The 23,301-nt window shown below is 52.2% G+C and overlaps 1 protein-coding gene across 1 annotated transcript in view; it reads right to left on the bottom strand.

Moving 5' to 3' along the window:
• Nucleotides 1–9,674, bottom strand: part of Glp1r (glucagon like peptide 1 receptor) — a 37,080-nt gene extending 27,406 nt beyond the window's left edge. The window contains exons 1-3 of the mRNA XM_028885050.2: nt 9,335–9,674; nt 2,082–2,178; nt 756–863 (exon numbers count right to left, since the gene is read on the bottom strand). Of these exons, the coding sequence (XP_028740883.1) occupies nt 756–863; nt 2,082–2,178; nt 9,335–9,412 (283 nt within the window). The 5' untranslated portion in view covers nt 9,413–9,674. The remainder of the gene's footprint in view (nt 1–755; nt 864–2,081; nt 2,179–9,334) is intronic.
• Nucleotides 9,675–23,301: the final 13,627 nt, after the last annotated feature.

The following is a 23,301-nucleotide window of genomic DNA, read 5'->3' as shown; positions in this document are numbered from 1 at the left end:
TCCTGTACATAAACATGCACCTCTGCACATATGAACACACACACACACACACACACACACACACACACACACACACACACACGTCTTTTCCCTGCTTGTACACACTGGGACTCCTTGCAGCAAGAATGCTGGTCCCCATTAGCTCCCACAGAGCCTCAGCATGGGAACTGGGATGGAGCAATAGGCCTGTAAATTACCATTGCAGTCATGGGCACCCTGGACCTCCACATGGCTCTGCGGGAAGCGAATCTCCCACCAGGTCATACTTTCCCCAGTGTTGAGTCTCCCCTGCAGGCAGAGGTGGGCTGGACAAGGTCTGAGGGGCCAGCCCACCATGCCCTTGAGTACTACTTCCTGTGAAACGTTCAAAGAGTCAGGAAGAGCTGAGGTGTCAACTCTAGGACACGAGCGCACGCGCACACACACACACACACACAACGCAATGACACTCCCTAGGTATCTCCTTTCTGTCCCCCATGATTGGTTCCTCCCTCTTAGCTCCGCTGACCACTAGGTCAGAGGGTCTCATTTCTGTCTTAAGTGATGTCCCACCCCGGCCTGCACAAGCATCAGATTTAGGACACCTCAGGCAGTTCCGACACCTGCCACTGCTGACTATCTAACCACCATCAAAGGGTGGTTCACCCTCCAGGGGGCCTGAGGACGTTCTGGGCCGCCTGTACTGGGCCCCAGAAGAAGGGAGCCCATGTCCCATCCTGCCCCAGAGTCCTTGGAACATGGAAAGGGACACTCACCACTGCTGGCCCAGGGCAGGTACCAGGGGCAGCTGACATTCACGAAGGAACCTGGGGGCCCATCTGGCCAGCAGGCGTAGTCATCAAAGGTTCGGTTGCAGAAGAGGCCTGCAGAGGCAGGGGAGCAGTCCTTGAGTCCCAGGCTGCCATTCATTCCTCCTTCCTATCTCTTCCCCAGCTCCCGGAAGCTGCACTCCCCAGCCTCTGCTGAGTGATCGCTGGTTGCTGAGCACTCTCCCCATGGGGATCACTGGACCACTGGATGCTGAGCACTCTCCTCATGGGGATCACTGGATGCTGAGCACTCTCCTCATGGGGATCACTGGATGCTGAGCACTCTCTCCATGGGGATCACTGGATGCTGAGCACTTTCCCCATGGGGATCACTGGATGCTGAACACTCTCCCCATGGGGATCACTGGATGCACTCTCCCCACGGGGATCACTGGATGCTGAGCACTCTCCCCGTGGGGCAGGGACCAAGGAAGGACCCTGTTACTCATCAGGGCAGAACCTTAAGCAAGTTCCTTAACAACTCTACGTCCTCCTCTGTGGAATGCAGGCATCCCCTGGCCCACAGAGCGTTGTTACAGCGTGCTATGTGGAAGAAGGAATGGAGGAAGGGCTCAATGGGCATCTCCTATTAGCCATTTTTGAGCTGTTCTTCAGAGATAAGAGGGAAATGCTGGCTCCTGAGGCTGAAGAAACCCTCCCCAGGTCACTGTGATGATCAGAGACAGGATTTGAACCCAAGCCCAGCTGGTTCCAACGCCGTGACCTTTAAAACACTCTATAAAGATTTACTCCTGTTGGTTCAGTTGTCTAGCATGCCTAAGGCCCTGGGTTCGCACAAGTCAGGTGTGGTGGTACACAGGCATGGAATGCTAATGTTTTAGAGGGTAGAGGCAGGGGGATCAGAAGTTAAAAATCCTTCATGGTACATAGTGAGTAGGACGCTAGCCTGGCCTACATGAGATCTTGTCTGAAAGAAATAAAAGATAGGTTTGTATAAATGTGTACACTGGGCCTTCAATCTATACACAGTTAAGGAAGGGCTGAGGAGAACACAGAATGGAAAGTGGGGGCCTGCTCTAGAGGTAAAGACAGGGACAAAGTAGCACCCACAAAGCTGCCTGCAGGAAATCGGGTGGGAAGGGAGCAAGAAGACATGTCATTGAAGACGCAGTGTGGTCAGTCACCGGGATAGAGGCCCAGGCAGACAGCGTTCCAGAGAGACAAGCCACACACCAACGACGATGGACTTGGATCCTCACAGCCTCCCTGGAGCTGTGTGGGGCACAGGCGTGAGGGCGCATCCGGACTCACCTGCGGCCAGAGGTGGTGCTTCCGCGAGGAACCGCTGGCACTGGCGTCGATATTCTCGCCATTTCTGCACTGTCTCTGAGAGGGACACCGTGGCGCCCTAAGAGGGAGAGCAGAAACGGAGGCCCCATGGCTCCATCAGCCCCTTCCATTCCCACCCGCCTCCTCCCATCCCGTTGGTTCCTCAATCTCGGGGGGCGGGAACCAAAGCCCACCAGGAACTTCTGAGAGGGGAGGAGAGCCAGTGACTGCCACTCTGGGGACCCAGGCAGGACCTGTTTGTGTGGTTATCCCGCCCAGGGGGCTGTGCAAGGCTGACGTGTGGAAAGTACCCAGCAAGTGTCTAAAGGATTGATGCTCAGGGAGGGAGTGCAGCTGGGAGACTATGTGACTCATTCATGGTCCCATCTGCCCTTCATCTACCCTCAGCAAGGAGACTTCCTGAGGGACAGGACTGCATCACAGCCTGGGGCTCCTCCTCCCACCCCACCCCCCACCCCCGCCCCATATCAGTCACGCAGGAGTTGTCTTGCTTCCAGCCATTCTAGGAGAATCAAGAGAAGACTCCATCCGAGGCACACAGTATCTCAGGAAGCGGAGCTAAGGCTGGCACACAGAGTCATGCCTAGCTCAGTGGCTAACCTGCAGCACCAGAGGATGCAGGACCCCCGGGGATGCAGGATGTGGCCACGGTGAGGTCTTAGAAAGAGCCAGAATTATCATCCACTCCCCCTGCCGGACTCAACCGCGGCCCTGCGAGGTCCACAGACCCTCCCGCGCCCCAGGGTCTCTTCCAATACAAGGCAGATCTGCTAGCAGGCTGGTTGCTAAGCCTCAGGAGGATAAGGGGTGCTAAGGGCAGGGTGAAGACAGAAAAGTTCCAGAACACTGAAGCTGTGCCTGCACTGGCAGGTGGCCTCTTACCTGTGACAAAGGGACAGGAGCCTAAGTAAGTTTAACAGCACTGGTGTTTGAGTTTAATGTGGCTTTAACAGACCCATTCTACTGAGCACGTCCCTCTTCATATTGCTGAGTGCTCCCTTTAGCCAGCCTTGAGCTGTGGTGCCTTCTAACTTTTTTCACAGACATCCTTACAGATTATAAATATTACCCATTTAGAAGTGATAGATCTCAAAATGAACAGGAAGTCCCGTGCATTAAAGTCGAGATAATTAAATTTGCATGTGAGTGTATGTATGTGCATGGTTGCACACAAGAGAGAACATGTGTTGCCACAGTGTGCCTCAGGCATGTGGAGGTCAGAGGGCAGCCTGTGGGAGTTGGTTCTCTCCGTCCAACCACATGGGGTCCTGAGGATCGAACTCATATCATCAGGATTGCCAGCAAACACCCAATGAGCCACCTCTGCAGCCCAGAAGTTCACAAGATGCACACAGGTGCTGAAATAAAGCGGCTGATTTTCAGATGCCCGACCCCGAAGTCCCAGTACACCTCCACCTCACCCACACACACAACAGATCTGATTTCTGGGTGAGCCTGCCCTGGATTGCGCAGAGTCCCAGTTCATGTGACATCACCACAGAACAACACACAGTGACATGTGCTTGTTCCTGGTGACATGGAAAGTTCCAGAAGCTGGGGGAGGGGGGGTGTCAAGCTTGCTCTGAATGCCACCAACATCTCTGGGGTAAGTGTGCTGGTGAGGCTGCCCTGAAGGACAAGTTCTTCTGAGAGCAAAGGTCAGCAGTATTTGCTTGGAGAATAAAAAAAGCAAAAGAATAAAAAGGGAAATCAATTGCCTACGGCGAAGGTGGTGTTGTGATTGGAGCCACTGCTGAGGGGTGGCAGATTCATCGGACTAAATCGTGGCAGACTGATGCCACACACCCCACTGCCTTTCCTAGTTCCCTCCTCCTCCTCCTCCTCCTCCTCCTCCTCCTCCTCTATTCTCATTGCCCTGAAGGCAGTGGTGCCCGTGAGGGCAGACAGCGACAAGGGGGGGAATCCTCACAATGTCTGCTCTTAGGAGGAGAAGTGGCAGAAAGCAAGGTCGTTGCTGGGAACTGGGGCGGCAGGTGTGTCTAGCCAGGGAGTACAGAGGGGGCCCAAGAAACCAGTGTCTCCCAATGGAGAGGAGGGGTCGGAGGCTGGAGATGGGACCTTGATGGCTAGCCACCATGGGAGCTTCGAAGAGGCTTTGACTTGGACAGTGACTAAGAGCAGTGAAGACATGAAATTAACTTCAGACTGGGGTTCTGTAAGGACGGGCCCTGGTCTCCCTCAGACTGGGGCTCTGTAAGGACGGGCCCTGGTCTTCCTCAGACTGGGGGCTCTGTTAGAACAGGACTTTGTCTCCATCAGACTGGGGCTCTGTTAGGATTCGGCCTTGTCTTTCCCTCTGCCCCCTGAAGCCATAGAGTGTCAATTTTAGATGGTGCCAAGTAGAGGAGACGGTGGGCAGACACTGTCCTGAGAGTCTTGGGGCTGTCTGTGGCTGGGGCCAGATGCTTCGCAGGACAAATGATGTAGAAGGCATGGGGTGTAAGACCTCAGGGAGTGGTCAGGGCAGATCTCAGCGCTGACCTGAGGGGTCATCTAGGGGCTGAGAGGTACAGGAAGGGGAAATGGAGGCTGGCCTAGCAAGGAAGATAGGCATTTCAACAGGAAGGCACAGTAGGGACAAAGGAGCCGAGGTGAGCAGACTGGGGAGGTGGCCCCGTCTACAGAGTGCATCCTGCAAGCCCATGAAAGCTTAAATTTCACACCCAGAACCCAAGTTCAGTACAGTGGCACATCCTTTTAATCCTAGAGCTGGGAAGGGGGGGGCAGGAAAGGGCCCTGAGGGACACTGCTTAGCACGATAATCAAGCCCCAGGTCCCAGAAACAGAGACCACCACCCCAGAAGCAAAACAAAATAAACAAAAAAAGCATATGGCTCTTGAGGAACGCCACTCAGGTGTGACCTCTGTCCTACACACACACACACACACACACACACACACACACGTACACACACACGTACACACACGTACATAAGCATGAATGTGTGCATGGCCACAACTCATGGACCTCCCCACATGAAAACACATACATGTACACGTGGATGTCCACAGAGATGTCCAGGGCAATTCCTGGCCAAAGAGAAAGGTGGGAGAGATAGGATCTGGGATAAGCCTCGTGGAAGCTGGGGCCACTGGGTGCCAGAGGTCCTGGCATCCAGGTGACAAAGGGAACAGTGAGCAGTCCTAGTTTAGGGGTCAGATCTGCACTGATCCTGCAGGTCTCCCGCAAATTAGGTCCATGATCCGGTGCGCATTTCAACGGCTAGCTTCAGCTGGCTTTCACGAAAAGGAGCCACAAGAGTCCACGCGTCAAGGACCATGACAACTGAGCTTCTGCTTCCAATGGCCCCTGGCACGTGGAAGAGGCTGGTTCTGGGGATCCCACTGTTTAGAAGACAGGCTGGAACCCCAAGCCTGGCTTCCTGAATCTGGGCGGGTCTTCCTTCTAATTTCAATAAACTCCCAGAAGAGTGAAATTAACATGGCTGTCCCAGGGCAGCAACGCTGGTTAGGACAACAGATCGGGAGTCTCAGGGACCAGGATAGGCTAGTATTTCCAAGGACCAGCACTTCCGGTGTGCTTGAAAAAAAGGAGGATCAATGCCCAGGTGGAGGGGACAGTAAGGAGGGGATGTCCCCAGGAGCAGTAGCAGGAGATGCAGAGTGGAACACGGAGGCGCTCACGGCCTGCAGATGGTGCCCGCTGTCTGCTCTGTCCACAGCCTGCACCCTGGCACAGGGCATCCTCCGCAGGCTCAGCAGGGGCGTGTGCACCAGGACTTTTCCTTTTCTGGGAACCATTTGGGTTGAGGGGTGGGAGAAAAGAGTGCTCAGTCTCACTTGACCACTGAGGAGGGAGGAAGGAGGGAGGCGAGGTCCCTCAGAAGGGCTCCAAAGACAATTTACAGAGCACCCTCCTCACCCCAACTAGGTTCAACCCCGCAGAGTCTCTGCCATTTCCTCCTGGAACATTGCGCTTTTCTTCTGGTCCCCGCTCAGAGCCTGGATCATGCTTCCCATTGCGGAGTCCTATATTTTTGCATCCATGTTTTGCTTTCTTAAGGTCCTTCCTGAGGTAACTGACCAGATGGACAGGGCAAAGAAAGCTGCAGGCACCTTCTCTCAGACTCAGGTACCTTCTCACAGATACACGGTCACGCGCAATACCCCTCACACCCTCAGGGATGTTCCCAGCACTGAGACCCTGACATTGAGTCTCTCGTCCCCGCCCCATCACACACAGACTGCCAGGCACACAGGCACATGCTGAAACACTGACCAGCACACACACACACACACACACACACACACACACACTTGACCCACACAATCACACACATTAAACACTGTCCCAAGCACAGTACCTCTCCCCTACATGGACACATATCAGAAGATCCCATCAGGCTGTCAACCCCATACCTTCCCCAAAGCACAGTATAATAGGCAGAATACCAACACACACACACACACACACACACACACACACACACACACTGTTGGATATGTGAACACAGTGATTCCCATCCAGATTGTCACACAAACACACTGAGAAATAGGAACTCTTGTGTACCTTGCACACCTATCTCCCACTCTATCTCTACCTCATATGTATCTCTTTGTAAGAGAGAGAGAGAGAGAGAGAGAGAGAGAGAGAGAGAGAGAGAGAGAGAGAGAGAGAGAGAGAGATTTGCCTAAGGATGGGTGCAATAAGTGAAGGACCTGTTTTTCCTCAGCACCAGACACTGGAGGACAGGATGTGGTTTCTTGGCTGCTCCTGGCCAGCCCTATGCTGGGTCCACGTCTGGAAGGAAGCCCAGCCAGGGACAAAGTCCACCCAGGACAAGCCGGAGCCTTAGCCTGCACTGCCCTTTGCTGGAGTGCGGAGGCCGGGGGCTTCCAACAGTCCTGCTCCAGGCTCAATTCTGCAGCCTGGGGATACACCAGGTTCCAAAGGACAGTTCTCCCAGAGGTCTCAAGCTGTCATTTGAGGAACCAACGAATGCTTTATTCCCCTCAGTGTCCCTTCATCCCCCCATGACAGATCCTGTAATCCCCGTTTTACTGCTAAGAAAACTAGGGTTCGGGATCATCAAGGGTCGTGCTGAAGGCTAAGATCAGAGCTGACATCAGAACCCATTTCCATCTGGAACTTCAAGTGTCAAAGGTCTGCCTATCTTCCCAGCAGCCCAGCTCCCCCATGGAGGGTCCATGGTAGAAATGAACAGGAAAGAGGAATGGTCCTTCCCAGAAACCATGATGGAGTAGCCTAGTTCACATTTTGCAGAGGTCAGTTCAGCGATTCCTCATCTTGTAAAGAAGTAACTTCTAGCCTCGCCAGACCCGCTCCCTCAGCCTTCGTGGCCCCCAGGAGGAAGGTGTGAGCCAAGAGCTGGGGCCTACGCTCCTTTACACCCTGTTCCTAAGCTGCTGGACCACATCACCTAGGGAACCCCGTTTCTCAGCACTCACCTCGCCGTGAGTGACATGAAGGGAGACATTCTAATTTTGCTAACCTCACAGACAGAAAGCAAACCACAAAATTTAGTTTCGAGTCTTCTGTGTGTTCATGAGGTCGTGTCGTAATTATTGCGATCTAACCTCAAAGCTGCCTGTCACACGGCTCTCTGCAGCAGATGGGGATGCCAGTACCCCCATAGCAAGGGCATCCCATCCAAAACTCGGGTGTCTCTTCACTGCCTGCATTTCTGCCACCCAGGTGCTGTTATGGACCAGGGCCAAAGAGTAAGATGATGTGAAGAGGTTCAAGGAGGCTAATACTTCTGGGCTTGGAGAAGAAGACAGGGAGGCCCTAAGCTTTGGATTTCTCTATCCTTCATTCCCAACCTGATCTCCAAACTTGGCCGGCAGCAGCCTTGGAGCAGGAAGCTCACACCCCCACCTTCCAGGCTCACAAGAGGGAACTCAGCAGTGGATCTGCAGTCCTGGCTCTGGAAAGATCCCAATGTCACCAGGAAAGCCATGGCCCATGGGGGAACACTGAGGAAGGTGCCAGGGACTGGGGGAGGTGTCTCTTGGGATCAGCTGGCCCTGGAGAACAGGGAAAGGGAGAGGATTCATCTGGAAAAGAATTTGGGAGCTGAAACAGTGCTGGTCCCTTCCTTGGGAGGCACCTCTGTCCACAACTGGATTCTCAGCCAGGGGTGAAGTCTGCCCCTCTCCTATTTCAGACCAAGTTCAACCCTATGCAGGCCCACTCCCCCAAAGGTTTCAGTCCTTTAGATCTGGGAGTGGACACAGGAGATGATGGGCAAAGTCTTCCCTTATACAGGACACTGCCCAGGCCTGGACCTCTTCTGCTCAGGGGGGTCCTGGCACATTTGGACAACCACCCTCTCCACAAGGCAGCTGACCATCATGCCTGGGGCAGGAACCTGGGGCAGGACACACAGGCAGGACAGACAGAGTAGGAGAAGAGTCCACAAGAGTCCAACTGCAACCTATTCTTTGACGACACCAAGGAGGTAGGATGTGCCTGTGTGTCCCCATAATGCTTTCTGGTGGGTTATTCCTCAAAGGGGGACTGGAATGGGTGTCCGAGCTTTTGGGAGGGCCTGGCTAATTCAGAAGGAGCAGAGAACCTGCTGCATGCTTACTGCAGAGGCTGGGGTGGGGGTGGCAATCCAGTGCCACCTGGGAGGTCATCAGGAAGGACAACAAGCTGCCACTGGCAGGGTCCCTGGGGCTATGAGTCAAAGACTGTAATGAGGGGCCGATAATGGGGGGAGGGAGGGGAGAAGGAGCTAGGTTTCCACAGCCAGGCCCTTTCAGCCCTCTCGAGATCCCTGGGTACCCCACACACAAGAGAACGGAGGACCTGAGTGTAGGGGGGAGGCACCACAGGGGTCCTGGGTACAGGGGAAAGAGGAGGGCCTAAGGATTTTGGAAAAAGGAGTTGGAAAAGTGGGAGAGAAGGACAAAGATGCGTCACAGAAGTCAGAGCAAGCAACCGCGGGGCAGCTGGTGCCCTGGCAGAGAAGCTGTGGCCGAGAAGTGAGGCATCTCGTCAAGACGAGGGTAGTCACCTGGTGTCCATTCCCCACCTGGACCTCCCAACTCTTCAGTCCTCTTCTCCCCCAAAACCTTGCACTTCTTCCCCTTGGCTGGGGTCCTGGAGTTTCGCTCAAGTCCAAGGGCCCCCTCCGCTAGCTCCAGCGCCCGCAGAACACCGCAGCATCCCCCTCCCGCTTGTCGCCCGGGTCCCCGGAGCTCACCTGGGGGCGGGGGCCGGCCTTGCCCACCGCCCCGAGCAGCAGGAGCGCCAGGCGCAGCAGGCTGGGGGCGCCGGCCATGGCGGGGCGCTCAGGACTGGGCCATAGCTGCCACCTGCGGAACCGCGCGCGGCGACGGATCCCTGCCGGGCTGCGGGGGAGGAGTCCGATGTGGGGCCGCCCCGCCTGCCCGCGGGAGGGACCGGGCGGGGTCCTCGCCGTCTTCCGCCCGGGTCTCTGGGGGCCGGGGTCCAGACGGGCCGCCAATGTCCCGGGCCAAGAGGTGCCCGACGCTGCGCTCCCCGCAGGCGCCACTCGGGTTTAGGAACCGCAGGAGCGGAGCCACCAGCTCTGAGCGCCCCGCGGTGTGTGCGCCTGGCCAGCTCGCTGCGACCAGTGGGGCCCGCCTCCCACCCCCGCACCCCGATCTCCTCCAGGCTCCCCCTCAACTATGGAAAGCCACGCCCCCCAAGTCAGTGGTTCCGAAAGAAAACTGAGGCCGAGGAAGGTGTAGCACTGGTACAAGGTCACAGTGTTTACCACACTTGTCCTGGAAAGTGTATCCCATAGGCTGCTAGTGCCTAGGGAAGAAAGATCCACCTAGCGGGGCTACCTATTTCCCCAGTCCCCTCCTTATCCCAAGCCCAGCCTTCTGGGCAGGTCTGACAGTCAAGGTTGTAGGGATTGGGACAGGAGATCCAAGGTGGTCCTCAGGTTCCCTTCTACCTGGAAACTTTAGAAATTGCAGGGTGGAGAGGTTGAGGCTGAAGGTCTGTCTTTCTAGAACTTTCCCAATGTTCCCTGCCCAGCCGTTGCAGCCTCTGGGCCTGCCTACTGTCATTCCCTACTGTGTAGGTGTGGTCATGGGCGTCCTGACTGCATTCCGTGCGCAGGTCACTCTGTCTTCTGCTTTGTGGAGACTCCTGTCTGTCTTTTCTCCACCTTTGCCCTTGCACACAGTACAGGCAGGGGGAGATCACCTCACTGCGTGTTCTTCCAGTCAGTAAGTGGGACAGGCAGGCAGACAGGGTACAGCTAACCCTCTTGAGGAAACAAAAACAGCCAGAGGTCGCCCCTCCCCAAGAACTAGTATAAGGACAGTTGCCTGTGGCTCGACCCAGCCCTGGACCTGCCTGGGGCTAGTCTGGGTCATTCTAGAAGGGAAGGGAGATTGTGAGCATAGCTGTACCTCTTGGAGAACACAGAACTTTTCCAAGTCTGGAGTCAAGCGGGACTCCACATCCAGGACTGAGATAGCCAAGAGGAGGAGCCTGCAGGCTCCATTCAGAGATTAGATAGATAGATAGATAGATAGATAGATAGATAGATAGATGACAGATAGATAGATAGATAGATAGATAGATAGATAGATAGATAGAGACACAGAGAGAGAGAGACACACAGAGACAGAGAGAGACAGAGATAGAGAGACAGAGAGATGAGATGGGAGAGGGGAGAGGGGAGGACTCTCTTCTGGCAAGCGCTGCCTCTGACTCTCGAGTCCCTTGTTCTTACTCCATCCAGAGGTCACCCAGGTTCCCACATAGACTTAGGATATTTAGCTGTCAGTAAAGAAAATTCCACCCCCAAAATGATGTAACTGTGGCTTTTATGGAAAACAAGGCTGGATGTTCAGCCCAGGTTGGAGTGAGTAGCCATTCTCTGACTATCAGGATCTTGAGATCTTTTAGGTTCTCTGGTTCCAGGCATCTATCTAAACCATATCAAGTGGCTTGCTCTAGACCCAGTCAAAAGTCCAGTCCACAGGAAAGGACCAGCTGATTACCCACAGCATGCCAACCATCAATTCTCCACCCATTGATCAGAATGAATTCCCATAGTCACCCCTAGTTCCAAGAGGGGCTGGAAAAAGTATCTTTTATTTCAGACTGTCATGGGCACAGTTTGTAACAAGAGTGAGTCCTTTTCTGTCCTGCCATCCAGCTCCCAATAATGACACCGAGACCCATTATTAATCATGAAAGGTTGACCTTAACTTAGGCTTGTTTTTTTTTTTGTTTGTTTGGTTTTGGTTTTTCGAGACAGGGTTTCTCTGTGTAGTTTTGCGCCTTTCCTGGAACTCACTCTGTAGACCAGGCTGGCCTCGAACTCACAGAGATCCACCTGCCTCTGCCTCCTGAGTGCTGAGATTAAAGGCGTGCACCACCACCGCCCGGCTTAACTTAGGCTTGTTTTTAACTAGCTCTTATAACTTAAATTAACCCGTTTCTTTTCATCTATGCCCTGTCATGTACCACCCATCCTGCTTCTTCCATGCCTCCTGGCACCTAGATTTATCTCCTATTTCCTTTCTCCCCACATCCACTGCATCCCTCCCTGCCCAGAAATCCCGCCTATACCTCCTGCCTAGGCATTGGCTGTTCGGCTTTTTATTACATCAATGACAGCAACACATCTTCACACAGTGTACAAATATCCCACAACAGTTAAATATTGTATCTTTTATTACTCTGCCTGCTTTCTGTTGCTAATAACATCATACCACAGATTTTTTTTTTTTTTTTGAGACAAGGTCTCTCTATGTAGCCCTGGCTGTCTATGTAGATCAGGCTGGCCTCAAACTCACAGAGATCTGCCTGCCTCTACCTCCAAACTGCTGGGATTAAAGGCATATGCTACCACTGCCCAGCAAGGCTAAGTACACTTTGAAGAAAATACATTTGGGACCCTGATTCTAGTGTAAGGGTAAAGAACTACAGTTGATGGCATCCTTCATCACAGAATTCTGGAGTGGTGAAGGGTATCCCACACTGACAGATTGGGAGTTCTCAATATAGCTAACCATGTTGGCTTTGAGAGTGTGAGGGCTAATCTTGGTTGTCAACCTGAGTAGAATCAACACTCTCATGAGGGTCTTTCTTGGTCAGATTATTTAAAGTGGAAAACCCCACCCTAAATGTGGTGGAACTTTCTGGTGGCAGTCTAGATAAAATGTTATGGGAGGAAAAGGCTTGGCTTTTAGCCTGCTTGTCTTCACTCTTGCTGGCAAGTTCATCTACTCTACTGCTGTTACTGCTACAGTCCTTTGCTGATGTTAGAATACGCTTCCTTAGGCTTTTGGCACAGGGCGAAGACCAGAAGCTCTCCCAGAATCCTCAAGGGTGAGATTAGGACATCTGAGATACCCAGGCTCATGGACTGAGCAACTACTAGCTTCTTAGCCTCTCTAGTGTGAGTCAGCCAGGGACTGAGTTGCCTGGACCATACACAGAAACCAATCGAACAAATCCCTCTCACCACCACATCCCTTGAATTTTTATTTGATGTGTATGTGTGAGTGTCTGCATGCATGTATGTGCACCATGTGTGTGCAGTGCCCCGTGGAGGCCAGAAGAGGCCATGAGATTGTTGTACCCATTTCACGAAACCCCCAGAGACCACCAAGGGGCCGGTTTCCAATGCAAGCACATAAGGGTCCTTTTATTCAGGTTCAATCTGGGCCACCACACAGCAGATGGAGGGAAATGTGGCAATGGCCATGAGCCCGGGTGTAGAGAGTTTTTATAGGGAAAAACCACAAGCCAGGAATTGGCAACTCGGGATTGGGTTGAAGGGATATGGGGCAAGGTGATTTTTTTGAAACTATTGGTCTAGACTTTGGGCGTGAAACCACATTTGAAACCATTGGGTTAGATTTTTGGCAGGGAACCACAACTTGCTGAACAGGATTATCTGGACTGCTCAGCAGGATTGTCTAGATATCTTCAAGGGCCATAAACCACAAACAGGATGTCTGCAGGAGGATACCGCTCTGTATCCGTTCGAGTTGTCATGGCACATTCCTGAGCCTGTAAAGTTAAGTGTAGACCTTCACAAGATCACCTGGAGCTCAAGTTACAGACAGTTGTGAGCCAACACGTGGGTGCTGGGAACCGAAACCAGGTCCTCTGCTGAGCAGCCAGTACTGGTAACCACTGAGTCATCTCGCCAGCCCCCATGTCACTGTTCAATATATATTCACCCTATAAGTTCTATTCCTCGAAAGAACATGAACACAGAGAGCAAACCTGCTTCTGAAACAACCCACTCACCCATCATCCTTAACCCTGTGAGTTAGTTAGTTCCCTCGGGGTTATGACCAGGTTCCTGACAATAAGTGACTAAAGGAAGGAAGGGTTTATTTGGCTCCTAGATTGAGGCGATGCAAGGCACTCCTGGGAGCCAGAGGGAAGGGCATGACTACAGGAGCAGCAGGCGGTTGGTCATATTGTGTCCCAGTCCATAGAAAGAGATCGTGGTGGTTTGAATAAGCATGGCCCCCATAGGCTCATATATTTGAATGTTTAGTTATCAGGGAGTGGCACTACTTGAGAAGAATTAGGAGGCGTGGCCTTGTTAGAGGAAGTGTATCATCACTGAGATTTCAAAAGCCCAAGCCAGGCCCACTGGCTTTCTCTGCCAACTTTCTGAAGACCTGGATGTAGAACTCTCAGCTGCTTCTCCAGCATCATGTCATAATGGACTAAACCTCTAAAGCTGTAAGCAAGCCTCAATTAAATGCTTTCTTTGATAAGAGTTGCCATGGTTCACAGCCCTTTGAATGGAACAGCTTTAGAGGGGTGCTGCCCTCCCTCAGGAATCCCCAGATTCCCACAGTAGATACCTGCTGCAGGCTACAAGAATATATTATAGAGATTCAGCTGTATATAATAAAACCTATACTTAGAAAAGTCAAGGTATTTTTCTAGAGGGAAGCTATTTATTAAGGAGTATTTGGTGTTATTCAGTTTTTAATATATCAGCTGTCTTCTGCTATGAAATTCTTGTGTGCTGGTATACCAATAGGCCTTATGGTAAGCAGCTAAGCTTCTCAGATCTACTGCTGATCTACTAGGTAACACCCCTACAGAGCCTGGGAGACAGGCAGACTGTAGATGCACAACTTTGTTTCTTGTGCAAACGAAACTCACAGACCATCTGTTTCCTTCAGGGGCCTAGTGGCATGCCAGAGTGACTGACTCAAGGCAAAAGAGTTTTTGCATAACCAGGTGCAGTAAAGACTGGAGCAGATTTCCTGGTCCAGTAGAGCAGTGTGGCCGGAGAGAAGAGAACAAGGCAGAGTTTCTGTAGATGGTAAGGCAGACTGGCTCAGGCCAAGGAGTAAATGTGTAGCTAGAGCTTTCCTGCCTTGCCCACAGTCAGGACAAATCTTTGTCACCTGCCAGTCCCACAGCCGCTCAGACCCAACCAAGTAAACACAGAGACTTATTTTGCTTACAAACTGTATGGCTGTGGCAGGCTTCTTGCTAACTGTTCTTATAGCTTAAATTAATCCATTTCCATAAATCTATATCTTGCCACGTGGCTCGAGGCTTACCGCCATCTTCACATGCTTCTTGTCATGGCGGCGGCTGACAGTGACTCCTTCTGCCTTCCTGTTCTTTCTTTTCTCCTCTCTGTTAGTCCCGCCTATATTTCCTGCCTAGCCACTGGCCAATCAGTGTTTTATTTATTGACGAATCAGAGCAACACATTTGCCATACAGAACATTCCACAGCAGGCGAGAGATTCTTGGGCCTCATTTCCCAAATTAAAATAAAACATTTGTGTTTGGATCCTAACACCAGCATTTGCACATGGGGTGCCAGTCTGTCTGTGCACAGAGAGGCAGGTGCTATGGGATGGTCTTTCTGTATGCTGTGAATATGTGTTTCTATTATTGGTTAATAAAGAAGCTGTTTTGACCTATGGTAAGGGAGGATAAGAGCCAGGCAGGAAATCCAAGAGAGATACAGGGAAAAGAGAGCAGAGTCAGGGAGATGCCAGCCCTCTGCCCAAGGAGCAGCATGCCAACAGACCAGTAACACCACGGTCACGTGGCAATACATAGATTAATAGAAATGGGTTAATTAAAGATGAAAGAGCTAGCTAGCAAGGAGCCTGAGCCATAGGCCAAACAGTTTGTAATTGATATAAGCTGTGTGTTTATTTGGGACCAAGCAGCTGCGGGACACAGGAAAACTTCCAGCTACAGGAAGGGTTCCTGATTTCTCTTTTTAAAATCTGAGGATCCAAAAGTTTCTGAGTTTGCTGTGATACTGCCTCTCATCTCAGCAGGCATCATCCTGGGTCTTAGGGACATCAGCTTCTCCCTGGACCATGGGAAGCTGGGGTCCAGATACAGGATTTCGGCAGAGCATACTTCCATCCCTGACCTGGCTCCTTCCAGTTTCTGTCTCAGGATGATGGGTGAGACTGGATCCCTTGCTCTTTTGCAGCCATGGCTGTTTCTCATCACAGTACATGGGACATTTGGAAGGACTCATCTCCCTAGCTCCTAAGGGAAGCAGACTTCTGAAAAGGACAAAAGTCAAATCCCTTGTTCATAGCAATTGGCTTTTTGTGGTTAATCTTGTTAATGCAACTAGTTTTAGAATCACCTAGAAATAATTTCACATGTCTGTGAGGATGTTTCCAGAGAGGGTGTGTTTTAAACATTTGTATGTGTGCGTGTGTGTTCAAGCACATGGTGGAGCGGGAGTTACAGGTAGGTGTGGGCTGACTGTCATGGGTGCTGGGAATGGAATCCCTGTCCTCTGGAAGAGCAGCAAGTGCTCTAAGCCACTGAGCCATCACCCTGGCCCCTCCCAGAGGATCTCGACCGAGATGAGGAGACTCCCTGTGGATGTGAGCGGCACCATTCCATGAGCAAAGGCCCTGGGTTACATGAAGAGGGCAAAGTGAGCTGAGTGCCGGCATTCATCTCTCTCAGCTTCCTGACTGAGGGCGTTTCAGTCCCTGGCCCCTGCCGCCACCACCACCACCGCCAGAGTACTCTCTCCACATAGATGAGCCAAAACCAGCCCTTCCATCCTTAAGCTGCTTTTCATCAGTGATTTTGTCACATCCGTGAGAAAAGCATCTTCCCTCCTCAGCCGGGGTCCTGGAGGATTAACTCTCTCAAGTCCTTATCTGATTCGTTCCTAAGGCCATTCATTCATGTTCTCTTGCGTCCCCCACCGCTTGGGAGCACACCCTCCAAACTCATTAGCTCCAAGGAGGCAGCTGGAACCTGTACCTGCCTCCCTCTCCCCTGTAACCTCTCATGCCTCCTCAGGCCCCTCTCCGGCAAACACAACCCCCTCTGAAGTTCCATTATTCTTACTGTCTCCTACCCAGGCTCCTGATCATGCCTCAAACCCTAGCTCAGCCAGCCCCTTCCCCAGGAGTCCATTCTTTACCCCTGTCCCTGAGTGTCCTTCCAGTCGACATCGATGCTTACTCCATATGGCAGCCCCAGCTCTGGAGGGCTGCCCTAAGCACACATCTCTTCTAGGATCTCTGATCCTGCCCAGACTCGGAGCCTCGGTGGAGAAGTCATTTCTTTCAGGATTCCTCAGGCCTCATTTCCCGGGGCTCTTGGTCCTGTATGTTACTACCCCTGTCAGGGCACTGTGGAATTATAAAGTGACGGAAGTGTCATGTCACTGTATAGTGACATGGTTAGTTTGTTCCCCATGGATATGGTGCATCTTGGTGACAGGACTTCGTCTATACCAGTGGTTCTCAATCTTCCTAATGCTGTGACCCTTTCGTACAGTTTCTCATGTTGTGGTGACCCCCAACCATAAGGTTATTTTCATTGCTACTTCATAACTAACGGTAATTCTACTACTGTTATGAATCATAATCTAAATACCTGTGTTTTCTGATGGTCACCTAGGGGTGCACCTGTGAAAGGGTCATTGGACCCCAAAGGAGTCATGATCCACATGTTGAGAACCACTGGTCTACACCCACACATCCAGCCTGGGAGTTCTGTTCCTATCTGTGTGGCTTTCCCATAACACTGCAAGCTCCTGGAGTGAATACAGACCTCACTTATCCCCAATGTCTTACATCAGCGCTGGCTCTGGCCCCTGGTAGGTCGGGGCTCAGTAGGTACTTGTTGCAAACAGCATGTGGGGATCCAAGCATTCTGTAGCTGCCTGGTATGCAGCAGGTTAGAAGGTTCTGAAACCCTCATTAGAGATGGCTGGGCTGGGAGAGAGGGCAGAGTATGCCCTGAGAACACACTATCCTTTCCCCATAATGCCAGCAAAGCCATCCTAGAGCAGGAGAAAGGATGACTCTCTAAGGATAGGGATCCAATCGGATGAAATACTGCCTGCTAATTAGCAAGAATTATGAGGGGCCATGGCAATGGATCAATTGGTAAAGTACTTGCCTTGCAAGAATGAGGATCTTAGTTCAATCCCTAGAACCCATGGAAAAAGCCAGGAGCAGTGGTGAGCCCTTGTCATCTCAGTGCTGAGGAGGCAGACGGATTTCTGGGATTCACCAGCTAGTCAGCCTAGCTGACTTGGTGAATTCCAGGCCAGTAAGAGACTTTTCTTTTTCTTGTTTTTCTTTAAAGATTGCAGATATGGCTCTATGGTGAAGAGTACTTGATACTCTTGCAGAGGACCTGAGTTCTTGTCCCAGCACCCATATCAGATGGTATACAACTGCCTATAACAACAGGTCCAGGGGATATGATGCCCTCTTCTGGCCTCCATGGGCAACTGCACTCACATGCACACACACACACACACACACACACACACAATTAAAAATAAATCATAAAACAGATAAATGGCTCTTGAGGAACAGCACTCCAAGTCTTCTGGTCTACACACACACACACACACACACACACACACACACACACACACAGAGAGAGAGAGAGAGAGAGAGAGAGAGAGAGAGAGAATGAGACAGACAGACAGAGACACAGGGAGACACAGAGACAGAGAGAGACAGACAATAACCATAAATGAAAGCAGCTACTGACTGTTGGGTGCTCTCCACCCACCCTCCTTGTCCCTACCCTGGAAAGCCCCGCCCTCGGCAGGAAGAACTCAGCAGGAGTTGGGGCAGATCTTTCTACTTAGGAGAAGGCCCGAAAGAAAAGAGTAGAAAGACACGAGAGGAGAGAGAAGCTAGGGATGTCATGCTAGGATGCTAGGATGTCCCATCCATGAGCCACTTCCCAAAGAAACTCACTGGCTTCCCCCAAGGTGAAGATCACGTCTGCTCCCCAGTGACAGGATGGAGCTGTTGTCTTTGAGCCTTCTATCAGCACACAAGCATGCTTACAGATCTTAGAGGCTGACAGTCACGGGTTCAAATGCAGACCAGCCACTTCCTGTGCATCTGCAATCTCTAATTCCGGCCCGTTGTCTGTGAAGTGTGGGTATGACAAAGAAAGCCAGCCCTTAGGAGCATTTTCTGGCCTCAGGCTAACCACCCTGCTTGTCACCAGGAACCTGAAGATCTGCCCCCTAGAGGACACAAAGACTGCAGAGTCCCAAATCCACCCTCTGCCTGGAAAGCCTGCCTGCGTCAGCTCTGGGGCACAAGATCTTGTCACAGAGGACGGCCCTGCAGGCAAGGGCTTTATTTACTCTTCCATCTCCTTCAAGAGAAACCCCTGCCCTGGGCACGACCACTCCAGCCCATCCCCGGCGCAAAGCCACGCTGGCTGATCATCAGAGTGACTTCTTCTACCGTTTTATAAATGAGGACGCAGAACAGTTAAGGAAGGAACGTGGCATGGCTTGAGATAGCCATGGATGCAAACCTACCTAGCCTGCACCCTCACAGGACCCCACAAGCCACACTGACCATGCTACAGGAAAGGGTTTACAGACAGAAGCGGCCCCTGCCCAACACCTGGCACCAATGAAGTCCTCAGTCAACAGCGGCTTAACTCTGCCGTTACACCCACACCCTCCATCGCCTCTGCTCTCCGTGTCCCAAGCTGTGCCAGGGAGAAGCAGGGCAGCAGGCGAGGCTGCTGAGGCCCCAGGGCCTTAGCACATCGCTCTATCGGCCAGGGAGCTGCTGCCAGGACCCCAGGTCTAGCAGACAAGGAGACTCGCCTTACTTATGGGTCCCTTCCCCCTGCGACCCCAGGGCATGGCCACCCTTACTGCTCCCCACTTCACTGAGTCAGCCAAGCTTCCCAGGTACTGGGCCCTGTCCAGCTCCGGGCAGTCAGCAGGGAAGATTTACCGCCTCTTGAGCTACAGTGATTATTGCTCTCTTGAGGGGCTGCGGCAGGCTGTATTTTCCAAGTGTCAGGGCATCGTTGGCGAAGGCACTCCTCTGTTGAGAGAAGTCAGCGAGATCACAACCCCTTTACAGGGGGTGGGACTAGAGTTCCCAAAGCGTGGGGATTTGCCTGAGGTCACTTAGGAAAATGGAGGCAGAGTTGTTGTAACTCTGGACTAAGAGAGGAATTAGAAGGCAAGAGCAGACTAGCTCCTGTCCCTTTTCCACATGGATGCATGAGCCAGAAATGCCTCAGGCCTTCATCTGCTCCCAGAGTGCAGAGAAGGTGACAGAAAGCCCCGGAGACAAATGGGGCCTGGTTGATGAGCCAGAAAGCATCCCCTGGGGAGATGGTAAAGTGCCCTAAGTAGGACCTGTACTTCCTTTGGACAAAAGGAAAGTCCGGCAGAACTGGCTGGCTGCTCCCCAGATCTGGACACAGCACGGTGTGCTCTACCTTCCTGAGATCGCCATAACAAGGCAGCCCACAAGGTGTGGTGCAACAACAGACATTTCATCTCAGAATTCGAGAGGCTGGGAGCCCAAGTTCCAAGTCTTCCATGTGTGGGCCCTTCTGAGAACTGGGAAGGGAGAGTCCACTCCAGGTCTCATGGGTTTCTCGAAGCTTCTGGTGGGTTGTGGATGATTGTGGATGGCCTCCCGTGTCTTTCTGCATGCCATGTGGTTTTTCCTAGGTGTGTGTCTCTCTGTGTCCTGATATCCTTAATGCTGAGCTGTAAGCACGTCTTGGTGGTAGAGCACCAGCCTGGCACATGCAGGGGCCTGGGTTCCATCTCTAGTGCTGCGAAAAAAAAGGAAGGGAGGAAGGAAGAAAAGAAGACCCAGGCATAATGGCACATGCCTGTAAACCCAGCACTTGGGAGGTAGAGGCAGGAGGATCAGAAGTTCAAAGTCATCCTCAGCTATCGAACAAATCTGAGCTCAGCAGCCTAGGCTGTGTGAGACCCTAGCTCTAGAGAAACGGGGAGGGTGGAGGAAGAGGAGGAGGAGGAGGAGGAGGAGGAGGAGGAGGAGGAGGAGGAGGAGGAAGCAGCCCTGTTAGATTCCAGGCCACCATGAGGATCTGACTCAAACTTGATTATCTCTGTAAAGACTTTGTTTCCAAATCAGGCCACACTTTAGGGCATCGGAGTTGGGACTTCAAGAGATCTTCTTGGAGAGAGACCTTAGATCCACAGACACCTAGACACCATTTCCCCATCTCCCTCGATGTCTCCTGTGGGCCATGGAATGGGGAAGAAAGTCATATAGGAACCTCCAGGCCTAGCCCACAAGACTGCTCTCAAGCCTCCAGTCTTCCTTGGCTTGTGAAGTAAACATGTTCTTCAAAGGGTGTCAAGGCCCTAGAGGATAGCAGAACCACCAAGCAGGAGCCTAGGCCCCTGAAAGCCTTCATGGAGCAGAGTCTCCCACCAACCTCACCCTGGATGGGATCCCGGCCATCCACGGGGACTCAGAGACTAGACAGCCTGAGACGTACCCTTAGATACAGGGCCACAGTTAATCTGGGCAGGGGACCCTTCTGAAGATCCCCTCACAGCAGCCGCCATTAAGTGGAGAGGGCTCCTTGGCCCAGGCTCATCTCCTCTCACGGCTGTCCCGGGATCTCATGACCAGAGAGGGGATTCTGGGTCTGTGCCGGTGTGACTCCTGGGTCTACAAGTACACTGAGTTGTTCTCACCTACCTGGCCTTCCTGTGTAGCTCGTCTCCAGTGTTCTTCACACGTCCACCTTTTTCTGTGGAGTGAGAGGATCCAGGCCGGGCTGGTGTAACAGAGCACATGGCTTCCTCTTCCCTGAATTAAAGCTCTGATGGGGAGAAGAGAAAACATACCACACTTCACACATTCAGAAGCCAAAGGGAAAGTTATGTCACAAGGAGCCTTCTTCTCGGAGCCTTGCAACCTCCTCATGGCTGAGAAACCCACCCAATGACAAATTAAGAACTAAGGGGTTTCCTCAGACCACCACTCTGGTCCACGGTTGTAGAAGCCCTTCTCGGAGACCCTGAAGTGAGCCCTCTTCAGAGTGTCCCTCACACCAGGTGGAGAGGGAATGCTGGTGGGACATCAGAGCTTTCTCTCAGAAGAACAGCTCTGGCCCTGATGTGGGGATCTAGGGCTGGGCTTCAGGAAGCTACTAGAAGGTTGAAAAGGGTCATCATATAGATTTGCCTGTGTCCCCCAAGTTCGGGAAGGAGGAACTCTTGGGGCAGGCAGGATCCCGGCACCAGTAGACACTGAAAGGACGAGTATTGTCCCAGGACCCCAAGACCAAGTTCTCAGCACAAAGGAGATTTATTTTCCCAGAGGGAAAGAGGGCAGGGATAAGGGACAAAGACAGGAGATAGAGGACGAGGGAGAAGGGAAGGGAGCGAGGAAAGGGGGCAGGGTATTTGTCCCGGAGGACAGAGGACGGCCTCTAGATAGAGAGGAGACAGACATGGCCCATAGGCAAGTGGCGGTTTATGAAGGTACAAGGGGAAACCCCATGTTAGGATGAGTGCTTCATTTTTGTTTTGTTTTGGTTTTTTGTTTTTGTTTTGTTTTTTTTTGTTTTTTTTTTTGTTTTTTTTTTTTTCCGAGATAGGGTTTCTCTGTGTAGCTTTGCGCCTTTCCTGGATCTCGCTCTGTAGCCCAGGCTGGCCTCGAACTCACAAAGATCCGCCTGCCTCTGGCTCCTGAGTGCTGGGATTAAAGGCATGCGCCACCACCGCCCAGCGGGTGCTTCATTTTAATTGGGCATGTTAATTAGGGGAGCCAAATTAAGTTAGGGGCTTTTGCTGTTGGACTTCAATACTTTGACAGCTGGACCTTGGTAGTCGGCCTCAGGAGGAGGAAGTGGCCAAATAAGGAAACAGACCTTGGTGACTAGCTTTAGGGATGTGATCTAATGGTTTTCACCAAGGCCGAGGGAATGGGGGAGAAGGGCGAGAGCCATGCTTGCCACGCTCAAGCTGGCCAGAGCCCCTTTAGACACTCATCCCGGAGCCTTCTGAGTCACCTCACTCTTGCATCTGTGTGTGTTCACACCAGGGGAAGTGGATGTGTGGGTGCAGGTACATGTGTGTGCATATTTGTGGAAGTCAGGATAACCTGAGTGGGGTTATTCTTCTGGAGTCGCCTGCCTTTTGTTTTGCCTTTTGAGATGGGGTCTCTCTGTGTAACCCCGGCTGGCCTGGAAGTTGCTTATGTACACCGAGCTCATCTTGAATTCACAGAGACTCACCTGCCTGTCTCCCGAGTGCTGGGATTAAAAGCATGTGCTACCATGTCTGGATCGATTTTTTTTTAATAAAATATTTTTAGTGTGTGTGTGTGTGTGTGTGTGTATGGATTTGAGAAGAGTTGGAGCTGGAGCTGGAGTTACAGGCTGTTGTGAGTCACTAGATGTGGGTGCTGGGAACTGAACCCGGGTCGTCTGTAAGAGAAGCAAGCTCTTGACCACTGAGCCAGCTCTCCAGTCCACCTTGTTTGTGGAAAACAGGGTCTCGCAACGGCCTGAGGTTAGCTGGACAGTAAGTCCCAGATCTTCATCTACCTCTGCCTCCCCAGCACTGGGATCATGTGTCACCAAGCTTACCCCCCCCCCGGGGGGGGGGGGTGGGGGGAGGGAATCAAACTCAGGTCTTTTTGCTTTGGTAGCAAGTACCTACCCAACCGAGCCATCTCTCCAGTCCTGGTCTCTTTGCCTTGACTAAGCACACACAGACTGGATTAAATGGCCTCCCTGGCTTCTGCATGAAAGACATTTGCTGATTTACTCTCTTCCCCTTGATCAAAGAAAGCAAACAGAAGACAGCGACTCCCCGGAGGAGTTTCTGGGCCGGCTCCTCTCAGTGGCTGGAACCCCCGGACCTCGGCCTTGGTTTTTAGTGTAGATTCCGTCTTGT

Source organism: Peromyscus leucopus, chromosome 16_21, assembly GCF_004664715.2.
Source record: "Peromyscus leucopus breed LL Stock chromosome 16_21, UCI_PerLeu_2.1, whole genome shotgun sequence".
NCBI lineage: Eukaryota > Metazoa > Chordata > Mammalia > Rodentia > Cricetidae > Peromyscus > Peromyscus leucopus.
This window is presented reverse-complemented; position numbering and strand designations above follow the sequence as displayed.